The sequence below is a fragment of the Salvelinus namaycush genome, chromosome 40 (genome assembly GCF_016432855.1).
Source record: "Salvelinus namaycush isolate Seneca chromosome 40, SaNama_1.0, whole genome shotgun sequence".
Taxonomy (NCBI): Eukaryota; Metazoa; Chordata; class Actinopteri; order Salmoniformes; family Salmonidae; genus Salvelinus; species Salvelinus namaycush.
Window position 1 is genome coordinate 4,465,348 of NC_052346.1, and position 23,500 is coordinate 4,488,847.

At 44.5% G+C, this 23,500-nt stretch overlaps 1 protein-coding gene across 5 annotated transcripts in view; it reads right to left on the reverse strand.

Annotated features, from left to right (window-relative positions):
- itsn1 (intersectin 1 (SH3 domain protein)) overlaps nt 1-23,500 on the reverse strand; it is a 64,636-nt gene that overhangs the window by 31,667 nt on the left and 9,469 nt on the right. For 4 of the 5 annotated variants that reach the window (XM_038979818.1, XM_038979817.1, XM_038979816.1 and 1 more), the window contains exons 2-15: nt 17,243-17,438; nt 13,777-13,844; nt 13,103-13,198; nt 12,327-12,390; nt 11,868-12,034; nt 9,650-9,811; nt 9,375-9,450; nt 8,430-8,542; nt 8,271-8,334; nt 7,798-7,935; nt 7,332-7,444; nt 6,660-6,922; nt 3,599-3,748; nt 3,354-3,494 (exon numbers count right to left, since the gene is read on the reverse strand). In XM_038979818.1, the coding sequence (XP_038835746.1) occupies nt 3,354-3,494; nt 3,599-3,748; nt 6,660-6,922; nt 7,332-7,444; nt 7,798-7,935; nt 8,271-8,334; nt 8,430-8,542; nt 9,375-9,450; nt 9,650-9,811; nt 11,868-12,034; nt 12,327-12,390; nt 13,103-13,198; nt 13,777-13,804 (1,575 nt within the window). In that variant the 5' untranslated portion in view covers nt 13,805-13,844; nt 17,243-17,438. The remainder of the gene's footprint in view (nt 1-3,353; nt 3,495-3,598; nt 3,749-6,659; nt 6,923-7,331; nt 7,445-7,797; nt 7,936-8,270; nt 8,335-8,429; nt 8,543-9,374; nt 9,451-9,649; nt 9,812-11,867; nt 12,035-12,326; nt 12,391-13,102; nt 13,199-13,776; nt 13,845-17,242; nt 17,439-23,500) is intronic. The other variant, XM_038979815.1, reaches the window with a different exon arrangement.

A 23,500-nucleotide genomic window follows, 5' to 3' on the forward strand; every position in this document is an offset into this window, starting at 1 on the left:
TACGTAACAGGACCATTATTCTGCATTGTAAATCGACGTGGAATCTTGTGATTTTTTTGTTATCTTTTTAACTGAAAATCGCTAAAAAAAGTTTAAACGTTAAGCAAAAATTGTCAATTTGTCACATCCCTAATCTGTATAGGGTTTGGGTGGAGGATATGCACCTGAGGCTGCAGCATAATGTGTGTGTGTGTGTGTGTGTGTGTGTGTGTGTGTGTGTGTGTGTGTGTGTGTGTGTGTGTGTGTGTGTGTGTGTCAGGGTTTCCATTAAGAAAATGTGGGGTCGGACATTTGACTGGCAGCATTTTAATTTAACGGACATTTGAGAAATTTACCGGAACCATATGCATTGCTATGTACCATGATTAGAGCGTCCACCCACAGTGCTAAATATAACAGAAATCACATTTCGATTATGGTAAATCATATTAAGACAACATGCAACGGCGTGCATCCTTTTTACCGACAAAGTTATTTTAAGTTCGATGCGAACTTAAAATATCTGCCACATTTACTTTTCCTGAGCCAACAAGATGACAAACGAACAGCAAATCACTAGCCTATGCTAATCCAATATCCCCCATAGTAGAAAAGTTGACTTATTCTATTGGTCAGCGTGTCGTTCTATGTGAGAAAGAAAAAGCCTATTCCAAACAGACTCTGGGACAGTTGTGGGACGATAGATCCCAAATTCATACCATCAGTAAGCCTAGGCTACATATACAGTGTCTTCAGAAAGTATTCAGACCCCTTGACTTTTTCAACATATTACAGCCGTATTCTAAAATTTATTTTAAAAAGTTTCAAAATGTTTGCTAATTTATTACAAATAAAAAATATCACATTTACATAAGTATTCAGACCCTTTACTCAGTACCTTGTTGAAGCACCATTTTTACTATTTTCTACAGCGTAGAATAATAGTGAAGACATCAAAACTATGAAATAACACATATGGAATCATGTTGTAAGCAAAAAAAGAGTTAAACAAACCAAAATATATTTTAGATTCTTCAAAGTAGCCACCCTTTGCCTTGACAGCTTTGCACACTTACTGGGACAGTGAATAATTTCCTCTTCTTTTGGCTCTAGAATAATATATGGTGTCATTTTGGAGTCCCTTTTATTTGAAATAACAACAGAATATGTTTCTAAACACTTCTACATTAATGTGAATGCTACCATACACTACGGATAATCCTGAATGAACCGTGAATAATGAGGAGTGAAAAAGTTAGACGCCTAAATATCATACCCCACCAAAAACGCTAACCTCCCCTGTTATTGTAATGGTGAAGGATAGCATGTCTTGGGGGTATGATATTTGTGCGTCTAACTTTCTCACTTATCATTATTCACGATTATCTGTAATCATGGTAGCATCCACATTAATGTATAAGTGTTTAGAAACATATTCTGTTCTTATTTACAATAAAAGTGACTAAATGTACACAACATTATTCACAATTAATTTCTATTGGGCACAAAAGAATCTGAAACGCAACCAAAACAAACAGAAAATGCATGCAACAAATTTGTAGTCATAAGCTTGATGTAGTCTTTGCGTGCTATGAATATGTGACCAATTACTTAACTTTTGACTACTTTAATATACACTGCTCAAAAAAATAAAGGGAACACTAAAATAACACATCCTAGATCTGAATGAATGAAATATTCTTATTAAATACTTTTTTCTTTACATAGTTGAATGTGCTGACAACAAAATCACACAAAAATTATCAATGGAAATCAAATTTATCAACCCATGGAGGTCTGGATTTGGAGTCACACTCAAAATTAAAGTGGAAATCCACACTACAGGCTGATCCAACTTTGATGTAATGTCCTTAAAACAAGTCAAAATGAGGCTCAGTAGTGTGTGTGGCCTCAACGTGCCTGTATGACCTCCCTACAACGCCTGGGCATGCTCCTGATGAGGTGGCGGATGGTCTCCTGAGGCATCTCCTCCCAGACCTGGACTAAAGCATCCGCAAACTCCTGGACAGTCTGTGGTGTAACGTGGCGTTGGTGGATGGAGCGAGACATGATGTCCCAGATGTGCTCAATTGGATTCGGGTCTGGGGAACGGGCGGGCCAGTCCATAGCATCAATGCCTTCCTCTTGCAGGAACTGCTGACACACTCCAGCCACATGAGGTCTAGCATTGTCTTGCATTAGGAGGAACCCAGGGCCAACCGCACCAGCATATGGTCTCACAAGGGGTCTGAGGATCTCATCTCGGTACCTAATGGCAGTCAGGCTACCTCTGGCGAGCACATGGAGGGCTGTGCGGCCCCCCAAAGAAATGCCACCCCACACCATGACTGACCCACCGCCAAACCGGTCATGCTGGAGGATGTTGCAGGCAGCAGAACGTTCTCCACGGCGTCTCCAGACTCTGTCACGTCTGTCACATGTGCTCAGTGTGAACCTGCTTTCATCTGTGAAGAGCACAGGGCGCCAGTGGCGAATTTGCCAATCTTGGTGTTCTCTGGCAAATGCCAAACGTCCTGCACGGTGTTGGGCTGTAAGCACAACCTCCACCTGTGGACGTCGGGCCCTCATACCACCCTCATGGAGTCTGTTTCTGACCGTTTGAGCAGACACATGCACATTTGTGGCCTGCTGGAGGTCATTTTGCAGGGCTCTGGCAGTGCTCCTCCTTGCACAAAGGCGGAGGTAACGGTCCTGCTGCTGGGTTGTTGCCCTCCTACGGCCTCCTCCACGTCTCCTGATGTACTGGCCTGTCTCCTGGTAGCGCCTCCATGCTCTGGACACTACGCTGACAGACACAGCAAACCTTCTTGCCACAGCTCGCATTGATGTGCCATCCTGGATAAGCTGCACTACCTGAGCCACTTGTGTGGGTTGTAGACTCCGTCTCATGCTACCACTAGAGTGAAAGCACCGCCAGCATTCAAAAGTGACCAAAACATCAGCCAGGAAGCATAGGAACTGAGAAGTGGTCTGTGGTCACCACCTGCAGAACCACTCCTTTATTGGGGGTGTCTTGCTAATTGCCTATAATTTCCACCTGTTGTCTATTCCATTTGCACAAAAGCATGTGACATTTATTGTCAATCAGTGTTGCTTCCTAAGTGGACAGTTTGATTTCACAGAAGTGTGATTGACTTGGAGTTACATTGTGTTGTTTAAGTGTTCCCTTTATTTTTTGGAGCAGTGTACATACAAGTGAATTTGTCCCCAAAATTAAAGCTGACAGTCTGCACTTTAACCTCATAGTCATTGTTTGATTTCAAATCCAAACTTTTGGAGTATAGAGCCAAAAGAAGAAACTGTCCCAATAATTATGGAGGGGACTGTATGTGTTACACAGGGTGTGTACGTACCTGCAGCTGCTGTTGGAGGTGGGTGATCTCAGCGATGCGGACCTCGCGGGTCTTGTTGGTGCTCTCGATCTCATGCCGCTGAGCAGACAGGCGGAAGCGGATGTCCTGCAGCTTGCCCTCCAGCTGGCTCTTCTTGTCGTTCTGGGGAGGGAGGGTGAAACTAATTATCATACCTTATTGTCTCTTCTTCCAAAGAACAAAGTAAAGACAGTTATGATGGCGTATGTGTGTGTCTCTGTCTTTACCAGTGCCTCCAGCTCTAACTCCAGGGTCTTCTTGCGGGCTTTGAGCAGGACAATGTTCTCCTGCTCTCGGTTCCTCTGGGTCAGCAGCTCCTGCCGGCGGTTCCTCTCCCACTCCAACTGACGCTGACGCTCCAGGTCCCGCTTTGCAGCCTAGCCCGAGGAAACACAGAGGGAATGCTATACTGTATACGTAGAAATAGTGCAGAGTGCAGTAACACTGCAGATCTGGAAGTGCAGTAACACTTCCAGATCTACGCACATATTCAACTTCCTGCCGGAGACCTGGGTTCAACCCGCGTTTCCACCTTTTTCTCTACACCTGTCTCCCCCTGCCATTAAAGCAGTGCTTCTCAATTATTTTCTGTTACGCACCCCCTAGGAAGAAGTAAACATTTCGTGCCCCCCAACTCTCCGCCACGACTGTAAATAGTATAATTTGTCAATAAAATTGTTATAAGTACACCTCTGCAAAACATTGTATCCTTATTAACATTAAGAAAACAAAAAAAGAAAAAAAAAAGAAATATAGATCAACTTACAACAAAGAATACCTTTATTAGCATTGTTTTTTAGTCTGAAACAGAAAAGACTTAAAGTGCATCAATTTGCCTGAAAAAATAAATAAAAATCAAGCCTTATTTAAACTGTAAACATTTTTTGACCATTTGATACTGATAAATAAAATGAAATAATCAATAAATAATAAATTCAAATTGATCAGCAACATTAACTCAGGAGCACAATATATGAAACGCTTTGACCTTTAAAACAAAAATGAATAAAACAATGTGCTGATTTTTTAAAATCAAAATGAGGAAGTCAGGATTAATGGCTACAATGAGCACGTTTTGCAGAGCACAGCTTTTCGAAGCGAGGTTTGAAGCATGATACTGCAACTCTCAGCTCCTGCTCAATGTTTAGCTGGGACCTGTACTTGGTCTTCAGTGCAGCAACAGCAGAGAAGCCAGTCTCACAAAGATAAGATGTTGCAAAAGGAAGACGAATGCCCATGGCCCTCTGCCCTAAGAGTGGATACTGCCTCTCTACACTCAGCCAGAATTCACTCAGTGTCTGTGATGTGAACCTCAGTCTCAATGTGGAGTCAGACGTCATATCAATGAACTGGTCCTCCTCTGCAGAGCTGAAACCAGTTGGAACTGGTGCATTGAAAGGATCTCTCACCCAGTCATATTGGGAACTGTTTTCAGGGAAGTACTTTTTAAAGAATCCCATCAGTGATGAAATATGCTCCTTAATATATGGAATCACTGAGGTGGCATCATAGTCAGTAGTGTCAACAAATTCATGCAGGTTCTTGAATGAATCAGTATTTCCTTCATCAAGTCGCCTGCCCCACATTGCAAGCTTTCGAGTGAAAGAGCTGCTCTTGTCTGTGACCTGAGGGAGGTGTTTATCTTTCCCTTGAAGCTGTAGATTTAGTTCATTTAGCTTTCCAAATATGTCACTCAGGTAGGCCAGTTTTGCCAGGAAGTTCTCATCACTACATTTTTCTGCGAGGTCATACTTGTGCTCCTGCTCCGAAAACATTATTTTCTGCTCTCTGAGCTCAAAAACTCAGGACAAGACTTTTCCTCGTGACAGCCACCTTGCTTCACTGTGAAACAGCACAGCTTGATGTTCAGCTCCCATCTCCTCACAGATAGCAGAGAAGACTCTTGTTTTTAGTGGTCTGGTCTTTATAAAATTGACTACACCTACAATGTCAGTCATAACCCCACTTAATTCAGAGGAAAGGTGCCTTGATGCCAGTGCTTCTCTGTGTATAACACAGTGTGTCCACTCAGCATTAGGTGAGGCCTTTTTGATGAGTGCCCGAAGTCCTTTTCTCATCCCTGCCATGGTCTGTGCACCATCACTGCAAACACCAATGCAGTTCTCCCACTTTAGCCCATTCTCAGTCAGGAAGCAGTCCAGCATTTTGAATAGCTCTTCAGCTGTGGCTCTGTCTCTGACATATTTACAAAAAAGTAGATCCTCACACAGGGAGTTTGTCACGTCAAAACGTACATAAGCGATAAACAAACAGCCTTTGTTGCTGTCAGTTGCTTCATCGAACTGTAAGGCAAAACGTTTGTCTTTGAGTTTATCTACCAGCTGTTCTTTAAGATCGTTAGCAATGTCATTTATACGTCTGGCGACAGTGTCATTGGACAGAGGGATAGTTTTTATTTTTGCAGCACTTGCGTCATCCAGCATGACAGAGACCATGTCTAATGCTGCAGGCAGTATCAGCTCCTCTGCTATGGAGTGTTTTTTTTGCATTGAGCAATTTGGTACGCCACCTGATATGATGCCAACAGTGCTCGCTGGTTTACTGAAGTAGCATTCACAAAGCGGGACGATTGTTGGCAATATGCGGCACGTTTTCGCTGAAAAAACTCAAGCGGCTTATCAGCGTGATTGGGGTGTAATGTCTTTAAGTGACGCCTTAATTTATTTGGCTTCATGCTGTCCGCTGCCAACATTTTTTAGACACAGTAAACATACCGTTCTTTCCTCGTCTCCCAGCGTAGTCACAGTGAAGCCAAGCGCTACATACGCGTCGTCATATTTCCTCGTCTTAGCTTTCGGGAGACTTACGTTTGTCTCATTATCTCCGTCTCTCTCCGCCTTTCTTTTCATCCCCGTTAAATATTTTTCCATGGTGTCTCTTAAGGGTTTGTTATCTGCACTTCATATCTCCTGCTCTGTGCTGTGTGCTCTTGTTCGGTGCAACAAAAAAAACTACTCCCTGCGGCAAAAAAATGATTGTTCCCCGGGGTCACACTGGCATCGCTCCGAGCCCCCCCAGGGGGGCGCGCCCCACTATTTGAGAAGGACTGCATTAAAGCAATACAATAAGGAGAGTGAATATACAAATCTTAAAAAGACAACATAGTAGAATGGTTAATACACACACACTGCATTGGTTCCTGTGTTCTTCACTTTCCCCCTACATCTCCCCCTCCACCTCTCTCTCTTTATCTATCCTCACTGTCCTCCTTACCCCTCTTTTCCTTCTCTACCCTCCTTACTCCTCTTTCCCACCTCCTCTCCTCACCTCTCTCCTCTCGATCTCCTTGCGTCTTTCCTCCTCCCGCTGCCTCTCCATCTCCCTCTGCCTCTCCAGCTGCTTCTCCAGCTCCTGCTGCCGCCGCCTCTCCTGCTCGAGCCGCTCTCGCTCCTTCCTCTCCTGCTCCTCGCGCTCCAGCGCCGCCAGACGCTCCTGCTCCTTGCGCTGCAGCTCCAGCAGGGCCTGTCGACGCTTCTCCAGCTCCAGGTTGCCCCGTTCAAAGTTCTCCCGCTTCCTGTCCTCGAAAGTCACTTTGGGGAGACAGAGATAGAGGGGTCAGAGAGAGAGAGAGAGAAATGGGGGACATATTTTGCCCTGTTGCCTAATTTTCAGGGGCATTTCTTGGAAAACTGGGGCCATTTTTATAGACCTGTTTATATTTATAAAGGAGCGTTTTGCTGTGTGTTTAAAGGGATTGGCACATACATTTTTGGACTTTAAAATTGATGATACATAGCCATAGATTCGAGAAGAACATAGCTCACAAGCATTTTAGTTTAGTTCAACTGACGCACCGCACCCAAAATGTGAGCTCTTTTTGCTCCATTGTTCATGAACAACGTAATTGTAAACAAACACTGCATAGCTTCAGATCGATCACTTCGATCCCATGGACAGTCAGTCACCCATAGCTCGGTCTATGAATTTAAGAGTGGTTACGTTTCTCCAGCTTCTGTTTCTCGCTCTCCTGCTCCTCTTCGGCCTCCTCTTGGACCCGCTGGTCAGTGGAGTGCAGGCTGGTGACAGACACCCCGCTACCACTACGTACCCTCCTGGAGACGGACATCAGACCACAGTCAGAGCAGGTCACTAACCTACAGCACCTCATATAGGGCATGGATGAGCAGGACCAGGGGTTTTTCCTGACCGTGTGACTTGACCAGGAAAAACTCCTCATGGAATCAATATAGACTGATTGATTAATAGTTAAAACAATAGGAGCCAGTGTTTTTCCGGGTCAGGTCACGGGGTCAAGGGAAAAAAACCTGGCCGTGGTGAAGGGCAATAAGATCAATAAAGCATCTTTAGACAAGACTGTCTAAGGTAAGTGCCGGTATCAATGCCCTGCAGACAGAGGTAGAGCTAATTGGCATTGCCAGACATCAGAGGGTGCAGTGGATTGTACCTAAAGGTGGGGGGGATGAAGTCTGGGGGCAGGATAGGGGGCAGGGGCAGGCCGGACATGGCCATGTCAATCAGGTGCATGGCCAGGATGAACTCCTCGGCCGTCAGCTTGCCGTCCTGGTCGATGTCCGACAGGTTCCTATAGAGAAACAGGGAGAGGGGGAGAGAGAGAGAAAGACGTGGCGTGTTACCACCAGCCATGCACTTCCTGTCCTGTGAGCAGAGTGGACGAAGGTAAAACAAGTGCCGTTTAGGAGCACCCTGACGGCACTGATCCGAGACCAGTTTTGCGTTTCACCCTCCTAAACAGCAACTGATATATGATTAGTTTTGCCATCTGATGGTTAAGCTGATCCCAGATCTGTGCCTAAAAGTAACCTCTACCCAGAGTCAGCAGAGAGAAGCAGTAGTCAGAGAACATGTAGGAATTAGTGGCCAAGTATCCTAAGTATTGGCTCCGCTCCCACCTCTTACCATATGGACGCCAGCGAGGTCTGGGGCAAGCTGGACTGCATCAAGATGGTTCTTGCTTGGGGTCCTGAAAGACAAGGATAAAAACATGAGCTCTTTTGAGAAAGCTCTGCTCTGGATTGGATAAACCGCAATGAGTATTGTTGACAGACAAGGTCTTACCGGTGAGGTGGCCGCTCATCATCTTGTCGTGGCTGTTGAAGAGCTGCCGGTACTTTAGCCGGGACGAGCTGGGAACAGCCCAGTCAATGGGGGGCTGGGGGGGCACAGGGGCGCTAAGATGGAGAGGGGGGGGGGGGACAATATCTTATTACAAGTGTATTTTTAAACAGACTTTTTGATGATGCCTCACATCTGCTTGTATCTATTCGTTGTTTTTTTAAATAGTACTGTTGTGTTAAGTTGTGTGTTTTGCTGTGCTGTCTGTGTCGGAGCCAGTTGGAAAATGCCTGTAAGACGAAGACAAATTTCCATTATAAACCTTTACACTCGTACCGGTATACGGGTTGAAAATGGCAGATTTGGACATTGATAAGCGCCTAAATTGGAACACAGTGGCTGTACAGTAACATGCTATACATGACGTAAGAACTCAGGCTCTACGCTTCACAGCGCTGTATGGGTTTTGAGTCTCGTTTGTGTCATCAACTTTGGTCGAATAATTTTCCCATAATCTCCAAACGGTTCCCTTTCAATTGCTACCATGCTTATGTATATGATTTTCATATGTCTTCTGTAAGAAACATTTCAATTTATCCATATAGGCCAACTCCCACAAGTGTAAAGGGTTAACTTAGGAAAAAAATTTACAATAAACTTTAAACTTGAACATTAAGTTATTTTTGTGTAACGTTGGAATGCAAAGCGGTCTGGACAGAATAATTACTCTTCTCCAACTGACAACATGGGACGTAGGCTGTGCATCTCTTTTTAACAGAGGGATCTCATCTCAAAGTGATGTGATGGTATTTTAATGAGCTAGCCTGTTGTGTGTTCCAAAAAAAAAAAAAAAGACTTGTGTCTAAGCACAAACACAGCTACATTTGTCCTTTTGCGTTTGGGCTCAGTGAGCAGGGGCCATTCTTCCAAGTGGGTGACGTGACTCACCTAGAAGTCTCAAAAGACTGGCCCTGCATCTTGGCACCGGAGCGGTTGGAAGAAGAGCTTTTGTTGAGTGTGGTGGCTGAGAGACAGAGATGGAGAGAAAGAGACCGAGAGAGATGGGGTCACAAAAAATGTTTAAAAAAAAGGAGGTTAAGAAAGGATTAAATCAACAAAGTGAGATGCTCTGAAACGTTGCCAGAGGGCTTCACTGTCATTCACTAAAACGCCGCTTTGTATATTCAGTGGTGTGTCTAATGGCGATGCTGATTGGGCCATACCTGGGTGGGAGAAGCCCGTCATTGGCGCTCCGTTGGCCAAGGGGGGTACAGACGGGGGCACGGACGACACCAGAGGGGGGGACATACCCACCCCTGGCATAGGGGGCATGGGTAATGGAGGGACTGCTGGGAGGCCTGGCATTACCCCTAAACCATGCATTCCTGCAGGGTAGAATGAAGTAAGGTATGTCAGACAAACATAAGACAACAGACCTCCATTCATTTTCTATTGACAAGCCTATTATTTTAACGCTGTGTTTATTATTATTTTCCCCACTCATCCAAAATCGAGGAGCCCACAAGTGCTGAGTTCTGACTGATTACCCTTGAAAATTAACAACATTAGTCTGGTCATAAACAGGCAGTGCACAGCAAAATGCCCTGGTTGTCAGGGAAAGCAACCAAATATCGACCCAGGGCGTTGCCTGTTCAAATACCAGAAACAACATGGTTGTGCTTTGAGATAATAGGTAGTTAAAGGTTTTAAATTGTCCCAGTGAAACATCTAGCTACAGTTGAAGTCAGAAGTTTACATACACTTAGGTTGGAGTCATTAAAACTCATTTTTCAACCACTCCACAAATGTCTTGTTAACAAACTATAGTTTTGGCAAGTCGGTTAGGACATCTACTTTGTGCATGACTGCAAGCAATTTTTCCAACAATTGGTTACAGACAAAGGCCTACCATCAAACTCAGTGCCTCTTTGCTTGACATCATGGGAAAATCAAAATAAATCTGCCAAGAACTCAGAAAAAAAATTGTAGACCTCCACAAGTCTGGTTCATCCTTGGGAGGAACTTCCAAACGCCTGAAGGTACCACGTTCATCTGTACAAACAATAGTACGCAAGTATAAGCACCATGGGACCACGCAGCCGTCATACCGCTCACGAAGGAGACGCGTTCTGTCCCCTAGAGATGAACGTACTTTGGTACGAAAAGGACAAATAAATCCCAGAACAACAGCAAAGGACCTTGTGAAGATGCTGGAGGAAACGGGTACAAAAGTATCTATATCCACAGTAAAACGAGTCCTATATCGACATAACCTGAAAGGCCGCTCAGCAAGGAAGAAGCCACTGCTCCAAAACCGGCATAAAAAAGCCAGACTACGGTTTGCAACTGCACATGGTGACAAAGATCGTACTTTTTGGAGAAATGTCCTCTGGTCTGCTGAAACAAAAATAGAACTGTTTGGCCATAATGACCATTGTTATGTTTGGAGGAAAAAGGGGGAGGCTTGCAAGCCGAAGAACACCATCCCAACCGTGAAGCACGGGGGTGGCAGCTTCATGTTGTGGGGGTGCTTTGCTGCAGGAGGGACTGGTGCACTTCACAAAATAGATGGCATCATGAGGCAAGAAAATGATGTGCCTATATTAAAGCAACATCTCAAGACATCAGGACAGGAAGTTAAAGCTTGGTCGCAAATGGGTCTTCCAAATGGACAATGACCCTAAGCATACTTCCAAAGTTGTGGCAAAATGGCTTAAGGACAACAAAGTCAAGGTATTGGAGTGGCCATCACAAAGCCCTGACCTCAATCCTATAGAACATTTGTGAGCAGAACTGAAAAAGTGTGTGCGAGCAAGGAGGCCTACAAACCTGACTCTGTTATACCAGCTCTGTCAGGAGGAATGGGCCAGAATTCACTCTGCTTTTTGTGGAAAGCTTGTGGAAGGCTACCCGAAACGTTTGACCCAAGTTAAACAATTTAAAGGCAATGCTACCAAATACTAATTGAGTGGATGTAAACTTCTGACCCACTGGTAATGTGATGAAAGAAATAAAAGCTGAAATAAATCACTCTACTATTATTCGGACATTTCACATTCTTAAAATAAAGTGGTGATCCTAACTGACCTAAGACGGGGAATTTTTACTAGGATTAAATATCAGGAATTGTGAAAAACGGAGTTTAAATGTATTTGGCTAAGGTGTATGTAAACTCCATGTAAAGTCCATTTAGTTAATGGTGGCCATGGGGACAGTAACATTGGTGTATCTCATAGCCTAGTGGCACACGCTCCTAGTCTCTTGTACATCACCTGCATTGATCTGAAAGAACAAGTGGACAGGTCAAAGCAAAAATGTACTTTTTTTTGTTGCATCCACCACACTGCTTTTACCTATCCTGCTGTACAGATCAGTGCAGATGGAGAAAAGCAAGCTCCTTAAGACTATTGAGACGCACCCTGCCCCTGTCTAGTCCCTTACCGAAGGGTGCGGTGGGTGGCGGGGGCAGGGTGAGGGGCGGCTGCTTCATGGAGGGGGGCAGAGAGGGGGGCAGGGGGTGACCCTGCAGCTTGAGCTTGATCAGCTTCATGGCGATGGAGAACTCGTGCATGTCCATCTTCCCATCATTGTTCATATCGGCCAGGGCCCTGAGAGAAGGGAGAGAGAACAAGAGAGGGAGAAAGTAAAGATTTGATTACATTATACTGATTATTATCATTGTTGTTCACAATATGTGCGTGTGGATGTCATGCCAATAAAGCAATTGAAGAGCGAGAGAGGGGTGAGAGAAAGTAAGAGTGAGTGAAAGTGGAGTGGAAGACAGAGGGAGGAGAACGACAAAAACAGGAGAAAGGCAAAGAGAGAGAGAGACAACACTGGTTGACATTAGCAGCAGATTGAGTTAAGAATTGGAGAGATGGAGTGAGAGGAGACACTCACCATATCTGTGCCAGGATGGGAGGGGGCAGGCCTGACTGCAGGAAGAAATTCCTGGCCTGGTCACCTACGGACAATGAGAAGGGAAAATAATATTATAATACTGTTGAGTCTGTTGTACACCATTATGGATATATCTATTCAAACACAGAGAAAAAAAGGCCAGTTGGTTCCTCTTTCAAGAGGAATCATATGCAAATAATTTCAATTTGAACACAATCATACATTTTGAGACCTGTTACTGAAGTAGCAGAGTGAAACAAGCACTTACACGTCTCGTAAATTGTGTGAGGAGGTTCTGCAAGGTTATGTTGAAAATCAAAACACCCAAGGCAATGATATCAGATGACAATATGAGTGAGTGTGAGTGAGTGACTGAAATCCTTTATGAAAGTGAGAAAAGTGGATAATGACGTTGCTTGCTACGGTGTGGGCTGTAGGGAATGAAACACTTCAAGACCCGCCCTAGACTCAGTCCACCAGGCTTCATTCAATCAGATTTATTTATAAAGTCCTTTTTACATCAGCCGATGTCAAAGTGCTGTACAGAAACCCATCCTTAAACCCCAAACAGCGAGCAATGCAGATATAGAAGCACTAACCCATCACCTTTGACCTGGTACTCTGTTTGTGTGTGTAATATAAGAGAAAGTCCTTATGAAGTGACCTTCTGCTATCTTCAAGCAACTTCTGCCTGACATGATGTACTGCAAAGACTGTCCTCCACCGCTCTTTCCCTTCGTTTGTCCATCCCCTCCCATGCTGTGAGTGAAGCTGACCTGTGATGTAGCCAGCTGGTGAGGGGGCCAGGCTGACAAACTGCTGGTCATGTTTGGCCCGCTCGTCCAGAGAGATCACCCAGGCGTCCAGGCCTCCTGAGAGAGAGAAAGATCAGTTGAAGCTATCGCCTGGCCCGTGTGTGTGTGTGTGTGTGTGTGTGTGTGTGGGGGGGGTTAAGTCCACCATACACCATGGCTGTATCCTAAATGCTACCCCATTTCCTATATAGTGCACTATGTAGGGCAGGGGTATACAACTCTTACTCTACGAGGTACGGAGCCTGCTGCTTTTCAGTTATATCTGATAACTAATTGCATCCACCTGGTGTCTGTCTAAATCAGTCCCTTATTAAAGGGGAACAGTGTTAACATGCAGTGGGACTGGCTTTGAGGTTCAGAGTTGATGTTGAGGAATGTAGGGAAAGGGTGGCATTAGGGATGCAGCCCATGCAGTCCAGCAGGCAGGCTTCCACCTCCTGGGAGTAATAACTTGATAGTGGCCCTTCCTTTGTGCTGAAGTTACAGTATAACTCTCACTAACCCATGTGTAGAGGGAGATCAGGACACACACACCTGCACGCAGGCACGCAGCCGCACGCACAGACATTTCTCTGACACATATGCACACTTGTGACACACACATACGGTTGTCAATCTGGTTGGGTGGCACTCACCTCCGAAGGGCGTGGGAAACTGAGCCATTGTTCAGTCGGTCAGTCAACTGCAGCCTCGCTGCAAACACCTGAAAGACAGGAAGGTCCGGAACAGTCAACAGGTCCACAACTGTGTCTATATCCTCTCCTCTCTCTTCTCCTCCATCTCCCAAAAGCTCCCCTCAAAGTAAATCAAAGCAGCTTCATGTTCTATGCCTTTTTTTCTATGCCTTTTTTCCAGGCAGCAAGTTGTTAACAGACAGGTTAACATTTTGCAATAGAGACTTGTAATGACCTGTTTGGTAATAGGTAGATAGGCCTAAATGCATCACTTGACTGTAAAGTACAGTGAGTCGGTCAGTGGTGTTGCACTGACAGACAAATGGTTGTCGTGGGGTGCATCCCAAAAGGCACCCTAATCCCTTTATAGTGCATTGCTTACTGGTCAAAGGTAGTGCATTATAAAGGGAATAAGGTGCCATTTGAGATGCAACCATTATGTATGGGTGGATTGTCATCTGGTTAGCAACACTGAACCCTGCATGAGAGCACCAGCTGTACTGGACGACTATGTGATCACGCTCTCTGTAGCCGATGTGAGTAAGACTTTAAACAGGTAAACATTCACAAGGCCGCAGGGACAGACTGATTACCAGGATGCATACTCAGAGCATTTTCAACCTCTACCTGACCCAGTCTGTAATGTTTCAAGAAGACCTAAGAACGCCAAGGTAACCTGTCTAAATGACTAGCACCCCTTAGCACTCACGTCTGTAGCCATGAAATTATTTGAAAGGCTGGTCATGGCTCACAACACCATCAACCCAGACATACCACCCAACAGCTCTACAGATGACACAATTGCTATTGCATTCCACACTGCCATTTCCCATCTGGACAAAAGGAACACCTACATGAGAATGCTGTTCATTGTCTACAGCTCCGCGTTCAACAACAGAGCCCTCCAAGCTCATCACGAAGCTATGGACTCTGGGATTAAACACCTCCCTCTGAACTGGACCCTGGACACACACACATCCCCAACACCATCATTAAGTTTGCCGAGGACACGGTTGTAGGCCAGATCACCGACGACGATGATACAGGGCAGCAGCTAGCCGAGCAGTTAAGAGCGACTAGGTGAAAAATCTGTCGATGTGCCCTTGAGCAAGGCATTTAAACCTAATTGCTCCTGTAAGTCACTATGGATAAGAGTGTCTGCTAAATAACTCAAATTAAGGTGTAGACCTTACCGTGAAATGCTTACTTACAAGCCCTTAACCAACAATAAAGCCCAAAATATTTACAAAAACTAAAGTAAAAAGAAAAAATACATAACAATAACGAGGCTATACACAGCTTAGTCGAGGTAATTTGTAAAGTGACTATGCATAGACAATAAACAGCAAGTAGCAGCAGTGTAAAAACAAAGATGGGGGCGGGTGTCAATGTAAATAGTCCGGGTGGCCATTTGATTAATTGTTCAGCAGTCTTATGGCTTGGGGGTAGAAGCAGTTAAGGAGCTTTTTGGTCCAAGTCTGGAACCAATAGGACCCTGAACAGCTTCTACCCCCGAGCCATAATACTGCTAAATAGTTAAACAGTTAATCAATAGTTACCCTGAATATCTGCATTGACCCTTTTTGCAGTAACTCTTTTGACTCATCACAAGCGCTGCTGTTACTGTTAATTATCTATCCTGTTGCCTAGTCACTTTATCCCTACATCTACATATATACCTAATTTACCTTGTACCCATGCACATTGACTCGGTACTGGTACCCCGTCAATATAGCCAAGTTATCATTACTTGTGTTATTGTTTTTATATGTTTCTATTATAAAAAATGTAAAAAATCTCACTGCATTGTTGGGAAGGGCCCGCATGTAAGCATTTCCTGTTAGTGTACACCCGTCGTTAACGAAGCATGTGACAAATAACACTTGATTTGATTTTGATTAGGCAGAACTCTGGCCTTAAAATGGCCTAGCTACATCCTGGGGTGGGTGTCACAAGAGGGGAGGAAGGGGGACGGAGGGGCCCTCTTCATGTTTTTATAAAGTGAATGAATCAGATTTTATTTATTTAACTAGGCAAGACAGTTAAGAACAAATTCTTATTTACAATGATGGCCTAACGACGCTGGGCCAATTGTGCGCCGCCCTATGGGACTCCCAATCATGTCCGGTTGTGATACAGCCTGGAATCGAACCAGGGTATGTAGTGACGCCTCTAGCACTGAGATGCAGTGCCTTAGATACAAAGACGGGGGGCAGATAGCGGGAGAGGGAACGGAGGAGAGGCAATGTTATCTCCCAGCTGTGTAAACGTCATGGTGAAACAAAGACATGGGGGAAGGGAGCAGCACACAGACACAAACAACCCCCCCCCCAAGGTATTTTAATCAGAGCCAGACCACCCCTCCCGTACAGCCCTCACAGTGGGAGCCCCAAGCAGGCTGAAACATTTCAATGACAAGAAGACACAGGCACTGTATTCTTCTCTCTGTTCATAAAAAAATAAGTAATTTCCTACAACATTTACATACTAGGCAGTCTCTGTTTGGTAAAAAAAAAGAAAAGAAGCTTGTTTGTGTGCATTAATTACGGGAGGAGTGACTGTTTCCGGAGCTTTGAGAGATTCTGTTTCGTAAGAGCAAAGCCAGGCCAGCAGTGCACTGACGCTGCTGTCAGCTTCTCTCTCTGTCCTCCAGGCAGAAAGAGCAGAGAAAAAGCAAAGCAGATTACCATGCTGTTCCACAGTGATTCACCATCCTACACTTCATTCACATCACATCTCCCTCGAGAGGCACACAAGAGCCTCGTCACACACGCTGAGCTAGCCTCGCACTTACTGACTCACAGACACGCACGCCTCACACATACCAAGCAAATGAGGGCGGGGCAAAGCTGTTTTGTCCCTCTGACCTCGTTTCTCCCTGTAACTTTTCTGATCGTCTTTGGTGGTGATGAGTGTTTCCCTGTGACCCAGGGTCTTGAACAAGACAGTTCAGAGAGAGAAACATAGGCTAGGCTGCAAGGTGGATTTATCTACATAATCTGGTCACTTGGCAAGCTCCTGTTGTGGTGGAACGCCCCATATAAGACTGACAGGCTAGGGCTGGGGCTAGTGCACCACCGCACATGATGTCATAGCAGAGGTATGCAGTCTGAGGGAGGGCATAGCCCAATGCAGGGTCAGAAGTTGAACTCCTGTGACAGACAGCAAACAGACTGACAGACACACCTGGCACACAGGTGAAGGGGAGAATTGTTCTTAAAATCAACTGGATTTCTAGCCTCTTCCGCAGAAGACAAGGCCAGGCCAAAATAATGTATTTTTGAAGGACATCACCTGGAGTTGGATTCGGTATTGTTTTTACAGATGAAATACAATTACAGTAACACTAACTAGTGCAGTAACACTAACTAGTGTTAGCACATACAGCCGGGAAGAACTATTGGATATCAGAGTGACGTCAACTTACCAACACTACGACCAGGAATACAACTTTCCCAAAGCGGATCCTTTGTCCGAACCACCCAGGGCATCTGAACTGATTCCAGAGGCTGACCCAAAACAAGGTCGCTGCAGAAGAGGTAGACGGAGCGGCCTTCAGGTCAGACTTCGGAGGCGCGCACACCACCCACCGCTTCCGAGTTTATTACTCGCTAACGTCCAGTCTAGATAACAAGGTAGACGAAATTAGGGCAAGGGTTGCTTTCCAGAGAGACATTAGGGATTGTAACATACTCTGTTTCACGGAAACATAGAACTCCCGGGATATGTCGGTACAGCCACCGGGATCCTTTGTGCCTACAGAAATAAACATCTCTCCAGGAAGAAGAAGGGCGGGAGTGTATGTTTCATGATGACCGACTCATGGTGTAATTGTAACAACATACAGGCACTCAAGTCCTTTTGTTCACCTGACCTAGAATTCCTCACAATCAAATGCAGACCGTATCATCTCCCAAGAGAATTCTCGTCGGTTAGTCACAGCCGTGTATATCCCCCCCCTCAAAGAACTTCATTGGACTTTATGCAAACTGGAAACCATTTATCCTGAGGCTGCATTTATTGTAGATGGGGATTTTAACAAAGTAAATTTGAGAACAAGGCTACCTAAATTCTATCAGCATATTGATTGTAGTGCTTGCCCTGGCAGAACTCTGGATCACCGCTACTCTAACTTCCGTGATGCAAACAAGGCCCTCCCCCGCCCTCCTTTTGGCAAATCTGACCACGAATCAATTTTTTCTCCTCCCTTCCTATAGGCAGAAACTCAAACAGGATGTACCTGTGACAAGGTCTATTTACCGCTGGTCTGACCAATCGGAATCCACACTTCAAGATTGTTTTGATCACCCGGACATGTTCCGGGTAGCCTCAGAGAATAATAGTGATTTATACACTGATTCGGTGAGTGAGTTTATAAGTAAGTGCATAGGAGATGTTGTACCTACTGTGACTATTAATTCCTACCCTAACCAGAAACTGTGGATAGATGGCAGCATTCGCACAAAACTGAAAGAGCGAACCACCGCATTTAACCATGGAAAGTTGACTGGGAATATGGCAGAATACAAACAGTGTAGTTATTCCCGCCGCAAGGTAATAAAACAAGGGAATGTAAGTATAGAGACAAAGTGGAGTTGCAATTCAACGGCTCAGACACGAGATGTATGTAGCAGGGTCTACAGACAATTACGGACTACAAAAAGAAAACCATTCACGTCACGGACACCGACCCCACCTGGACAAGAGGAATACCTATATAAGAATGCTGTTCATTGACTACATTCAACACCATAGTACCCTCCAAGCTCATCAATAAGTTTGAGGCCCTGGGTCTCAAACTCGCCCTGTGCAATTGGGTCCTGGACTGCCTGGGTACCCCAGGTGGTGAAGGTAGGAAACATCTCCACTTCACTGATCATCAACACTGGGGCCCCACAAGGGTGCATGCTCAGCCCCCTCCTGTACTTCCTGTTCACCCATGGCTACATGGTCATGCACGCCTCCAACTCAATCATCAAGTTTGCAGATGACACAGTAGTAGGCTTGATTACCAACAACGACGAGACAGCCTATAGTGAGGAGGTGAGGGCCCTGGGAGTGTGGTGCTAGGAAACATCTCTCACTCAACATCAACAAAACAAATGTGATGATCGTGGACTTCAGGAAACAACAAATTACCTTCAGAAGTCACATAATTAGTTAAATAAAGTACACCTGTGTGCAATCCAAGTGTCACATGATCTGTCACATGATCTCAGTATACTGAGATCATGTGACAGATCATGTGACACTTGGAAACATACATATACATACATCTCTATAACTTTGAATATCCCACAGAGCACCATTAAATCCATTGTTAAAAATTTTTAAGAATATGGCACCACAACAAACCTGCCAAGAGAGATCCACCCACAAACTCAGGGACCAGGCAAGGAGGGCATTAATCAGAGGCAACAAAGAGACCAAAGATAACCCTGAAGGAGCTGCAAAGCTCCAGCGGAGACTGGAATATCTGTCCATAGGACAACTTTAAGCCGTACACTCCACAGAGCTGGGCTTTACGGAAGAGTGGCCAGAAAAAGGCCATTGCTTGAAGAAAAAAAATAAGCAAACACATTTGGTGTTTGTCAAAAGGTATGTGGGAGACTCCCCCCAAAAATGGAAGAAGGTACTCTGCTAAGATGAGACAAAAATTGAGCTTTTCGGCCATCAAGAAAAAAACGCTATGTCTGGCGCAAACCCAACACCTCTCATCACCCCGAGAACACCATCCACAGTGAAGCAGGGTGGGGGCAGCATCATACTGTGGGGATATTTTTCATCAGCAGGGACTGGGAAACTGGTCAGAATTGAAGGACTGATGATGGCGCTAAATACAGGGAAATTCTTGAGGGAAACCTGTTTCAGTCTTCCATAGATTTGAGACTGGGACAGAGGTTCACCTTCCAGCAGGACAATGACCCTAAGCATACTGCTAAAAGCAACACTTGAGTGGTTTAAGGGGAAACATTTAAATGTCTTGGAATGGCCTAGTCAAAGCCCAGACCTCAATCCAATTGAGAATCTGTGGTATGACTTAAAGATTGCTGTACACCAGCGGAACCCATCCAACTTGAAGGAGCTGGAGCAGTTTTGCCTTGAAGGATGGGCAGAAATCCCAGTGGCTAGATGTGCCAAGCTTATAGAGACATACCCCAAGAGACTTGCAGCTGTAATTGCTGCAAAAGGTGGCTCTACAAAGTATTGACTTTGGGGGGGTGAATAGTTATGCACACTGAAGTTCAGGTTTGTAATATTTCATTTTTTTTTCACAATAAAAAATATTTAGCATCTTCAAAGTGGTAGGCATGTTGTGTAAATCAAATGATACAAACCCCCCCAAAAATCTATTTTAATTCCAGGTTGTAAGGCATCAAAATAGGAAAAATGCCAAAGGGGTGAATACTTTCGCAAGCCACTGTATATACTGTATTTTATAGCATCTATTGCATCTTGCCTATGCCGCTCCGTCATTGCTCATCCATATATTTATATGTATATATTATTCCTTTACTTAGATTTGTGTATATTAGGTAGCTGTTGTGGAATTGTTAGATTACTTGTTAGACATTGCGGCACTGTCGGAATTAGAAGCACAAGCATTTCGCAACACTCACAATAACATCTGCTAACCATGTGTATGTGACCAATAAAATGTGATTTGATGGAAGAAGTGGCGAGTCATTACTTTGGTCATGACTGAGTCCTACTTCTCCTCAGAATCTAAGGCTCAGACACCAACTTCCTCTCCAGTGTTCTCCTCGCTCAGTAGTTTTATGGCCTGCAGTATAAAACTTATCTCCCTCAGCCCCACTGTGGGACTCGAAGTGTCCCGCTATTTCATGCACCACTTCCCTCTTTTTAAGAGGCCCAACACAGGAAGCGGGTATTGTTTGGCCCTGTATACTGCAGTGTAGTGTTGTCCCGATACCCACATTAAACAAACCATACGATACCAGGCCTAGTATCGCGATACCACGGTAGGGAAAATAATTCTGTCCCCAAGCATCCTGTTTGTCTTGTCCCCTGGACGCTTGTTCACGTTTTCTAAACATTCTCCAAAAATCTGTCACTGAAATGTGAAGACATTGAATGTCACTTCACTGTTCAGTGTACAATAGCATTCTGCATAGAATGGCTGATTTGCACATATTTGCAAAGGCCTACCTGTGTTTTGGCTGGAGGAATGGGAGGAAGGAATATACATGCATAATGATCTGCATTAACATTGTGCCAGTAAGGGGAAAACACTGCATGAAATACTCTTTAGTTAACACACAAACTCTCCCTCCCTTCCTCACTGTCTCCCTCACACACACACACACCTCTCTCGCACAAACACCAAACAATTTATTATGGAGCACCAGAAAGAAATAGGATTTTTTAAATATAGTTTAGGCTTACATTAGGCCTATATGAATGCTACCATTGAAGCACATCTCATGAGTAGCAGACCCTTTTCCTTTCTTGCTGTGCCAATCAAAATTGCATAAACCTACTGTCAAGTTACCAGCTTGTTAGCTATCAAGGTAACATGACTGAACAACCAATAATTAGTGACCCGGGATTAGTTTAAAACGGCCCGCTTGTGAAATTATATAAAAAGCGTGCGAATCCCAAAAATAAGAAAAAAAAGGTATCGTAATATGGGTCATATTTCTTTTTTACCATTTAGGCTACAGACAAGCCATTTTCTTTACTGTAAAGATTCAAGCTTGCCTGTCACGAAGCAGGTGTTCCATTTTCCTTATCTGGCACTCAGAGGCTGCATGACAGAACTTGCAAAGTCTACTCAAGACTGGTCTGTGCTCTTGGTTATAACAGATGAAATTATACAACGTATCAACCTTTGCTCGCTTTACGCACTGCTCCAATTTAACAAATGTACCAGGTCATAGTGTCCTCTATCCATCTTGTTTGTAAATTGTCAATGCTCCCTGACTGTCTAGCTTTCATTTGGAATATGTTTTGCGAGCTGGACCCAGTCAGGAAACTGTATGAATGTAGATCCACTATCATTTCAACACAGTTTCCATTGGTTTGAGTCATTTTGTGTTGTTCTTGCTGCACAGTTTGACGCGACTGTGTTAGCCGTAGTTGGCTAGCTAGCAAGCAAGGGATAAGAGTGTTGCCAGCCAGCATGGAAACGGAACATTTAGAAACGAACGACTGGGTTGCGTCCATAGATATAGAACAAAAATACTTCACGATTGTGTCTGGCAACATAACTGATAGAATGAACGGCCAGCTGGCTTGGCTAGAAACAACAGATGTGTTGGGACTAGGCCTATATTTTCATTGATGGATGAAATAGCAGCATATGAATACATTTATCAAAAATAACGTTGATTTAATTTGTAACCCATTGTAGAAAAGCCATTGTACACTCGAGGTTGTGCAAAACGACCTTTTTAGCATGGCTGTGCTGCAGTCATAGGTACGAGGTGGAGCAGAGCACTGTAGATCAGCACGTCCCTGCTACAAAAGTCGTTTTGCACAACCTTGAGAGTACAATTGCTTTATTCAATCTATTTTTACACATCTACCAATAGGTCCCCTTCTTTGTGAGTTATTGGAAAACCTCCTTGGTCTTTGTGGACCTTACAGATAATTGTATGTGTGGGGTACAGAAATGAGGATAAACACTATTATTGCTGAGTGAGTCCATGAGTCCAACTTATGGAACTTGTTGAGCGAAGTTTTACTCGTGAACTTATTTAGGATTGCCATAACTAAGGGGTTGAATACTTATTGACGCGAGACATTTCAGCTTTTCATTTTTGTAAAAATGGCAATAAACATCATTCCACTGACATTGTATTGTGTGTAGGCCAGTGACCCAAACATCTGGTAGCTGGTAACACAACAAAATGTGGAAAAAGTCAGGGGGTGTGAATACTTTCTGAAGGCACTGTATGTATGCATAAATGATTAGTAACTAACGCTTTAGGGTGACATGTGGTCAAGGCCCTCTCATTGGGCCCGCCATAGCAGATGTGTGTCCACTAAGCCCTGAGTACACTAAGCCAGGCTTATGGCTGTTTTCTCTGAGTCTGAGCTGACCATGTTAACTCCAGGGGAGGTTGAATATATCCCTGACACACAACAACCAACCAGACAAAGCAATAATAAACCCTGGGCATTACTCTTTGGGCTAATTCTTCCACCATTAAGTGTATGAGGGAATTACGATGATGAACAAATGTGTGTGGAACTGGAAGTCGATGTGTTTTTGTTCTCTCTCCGTCTTAATTGGGGCATGGGGTGACGGGACAGTGTGAGGGGTAATAATAGCCCCCCCACTTCACCCTCACTAGCCACGCCTAGACACCCACTCCGGTGTGAAAGTCCTGTGCCACTACCGTTATCACATTCTTGCCTGTATTGCTGACGTCCAAAGCAGTGACACACTGGAGGACAAAAGTGGCTATGACAAGTAGAGGGACTGTCACCCTAGTAGGGCTAGGGCCTAAAAATTGTCAAAGACTCCAGCCACCCAAAGCAGAGATGATTCTATCTGCTACCGCACGGCAAGCGGTACCGGAGCGCCAAGCCTTGGACCAAAAGGCTCCTTAACAGCTTCTACCCCAAAAGACATAAGACTGCTGAACAGTTATTCAAATGGCTAACTGGACTATTTGCAGTGGCACCCTTATTTTATTCTCATCTATTATAGGTTTTT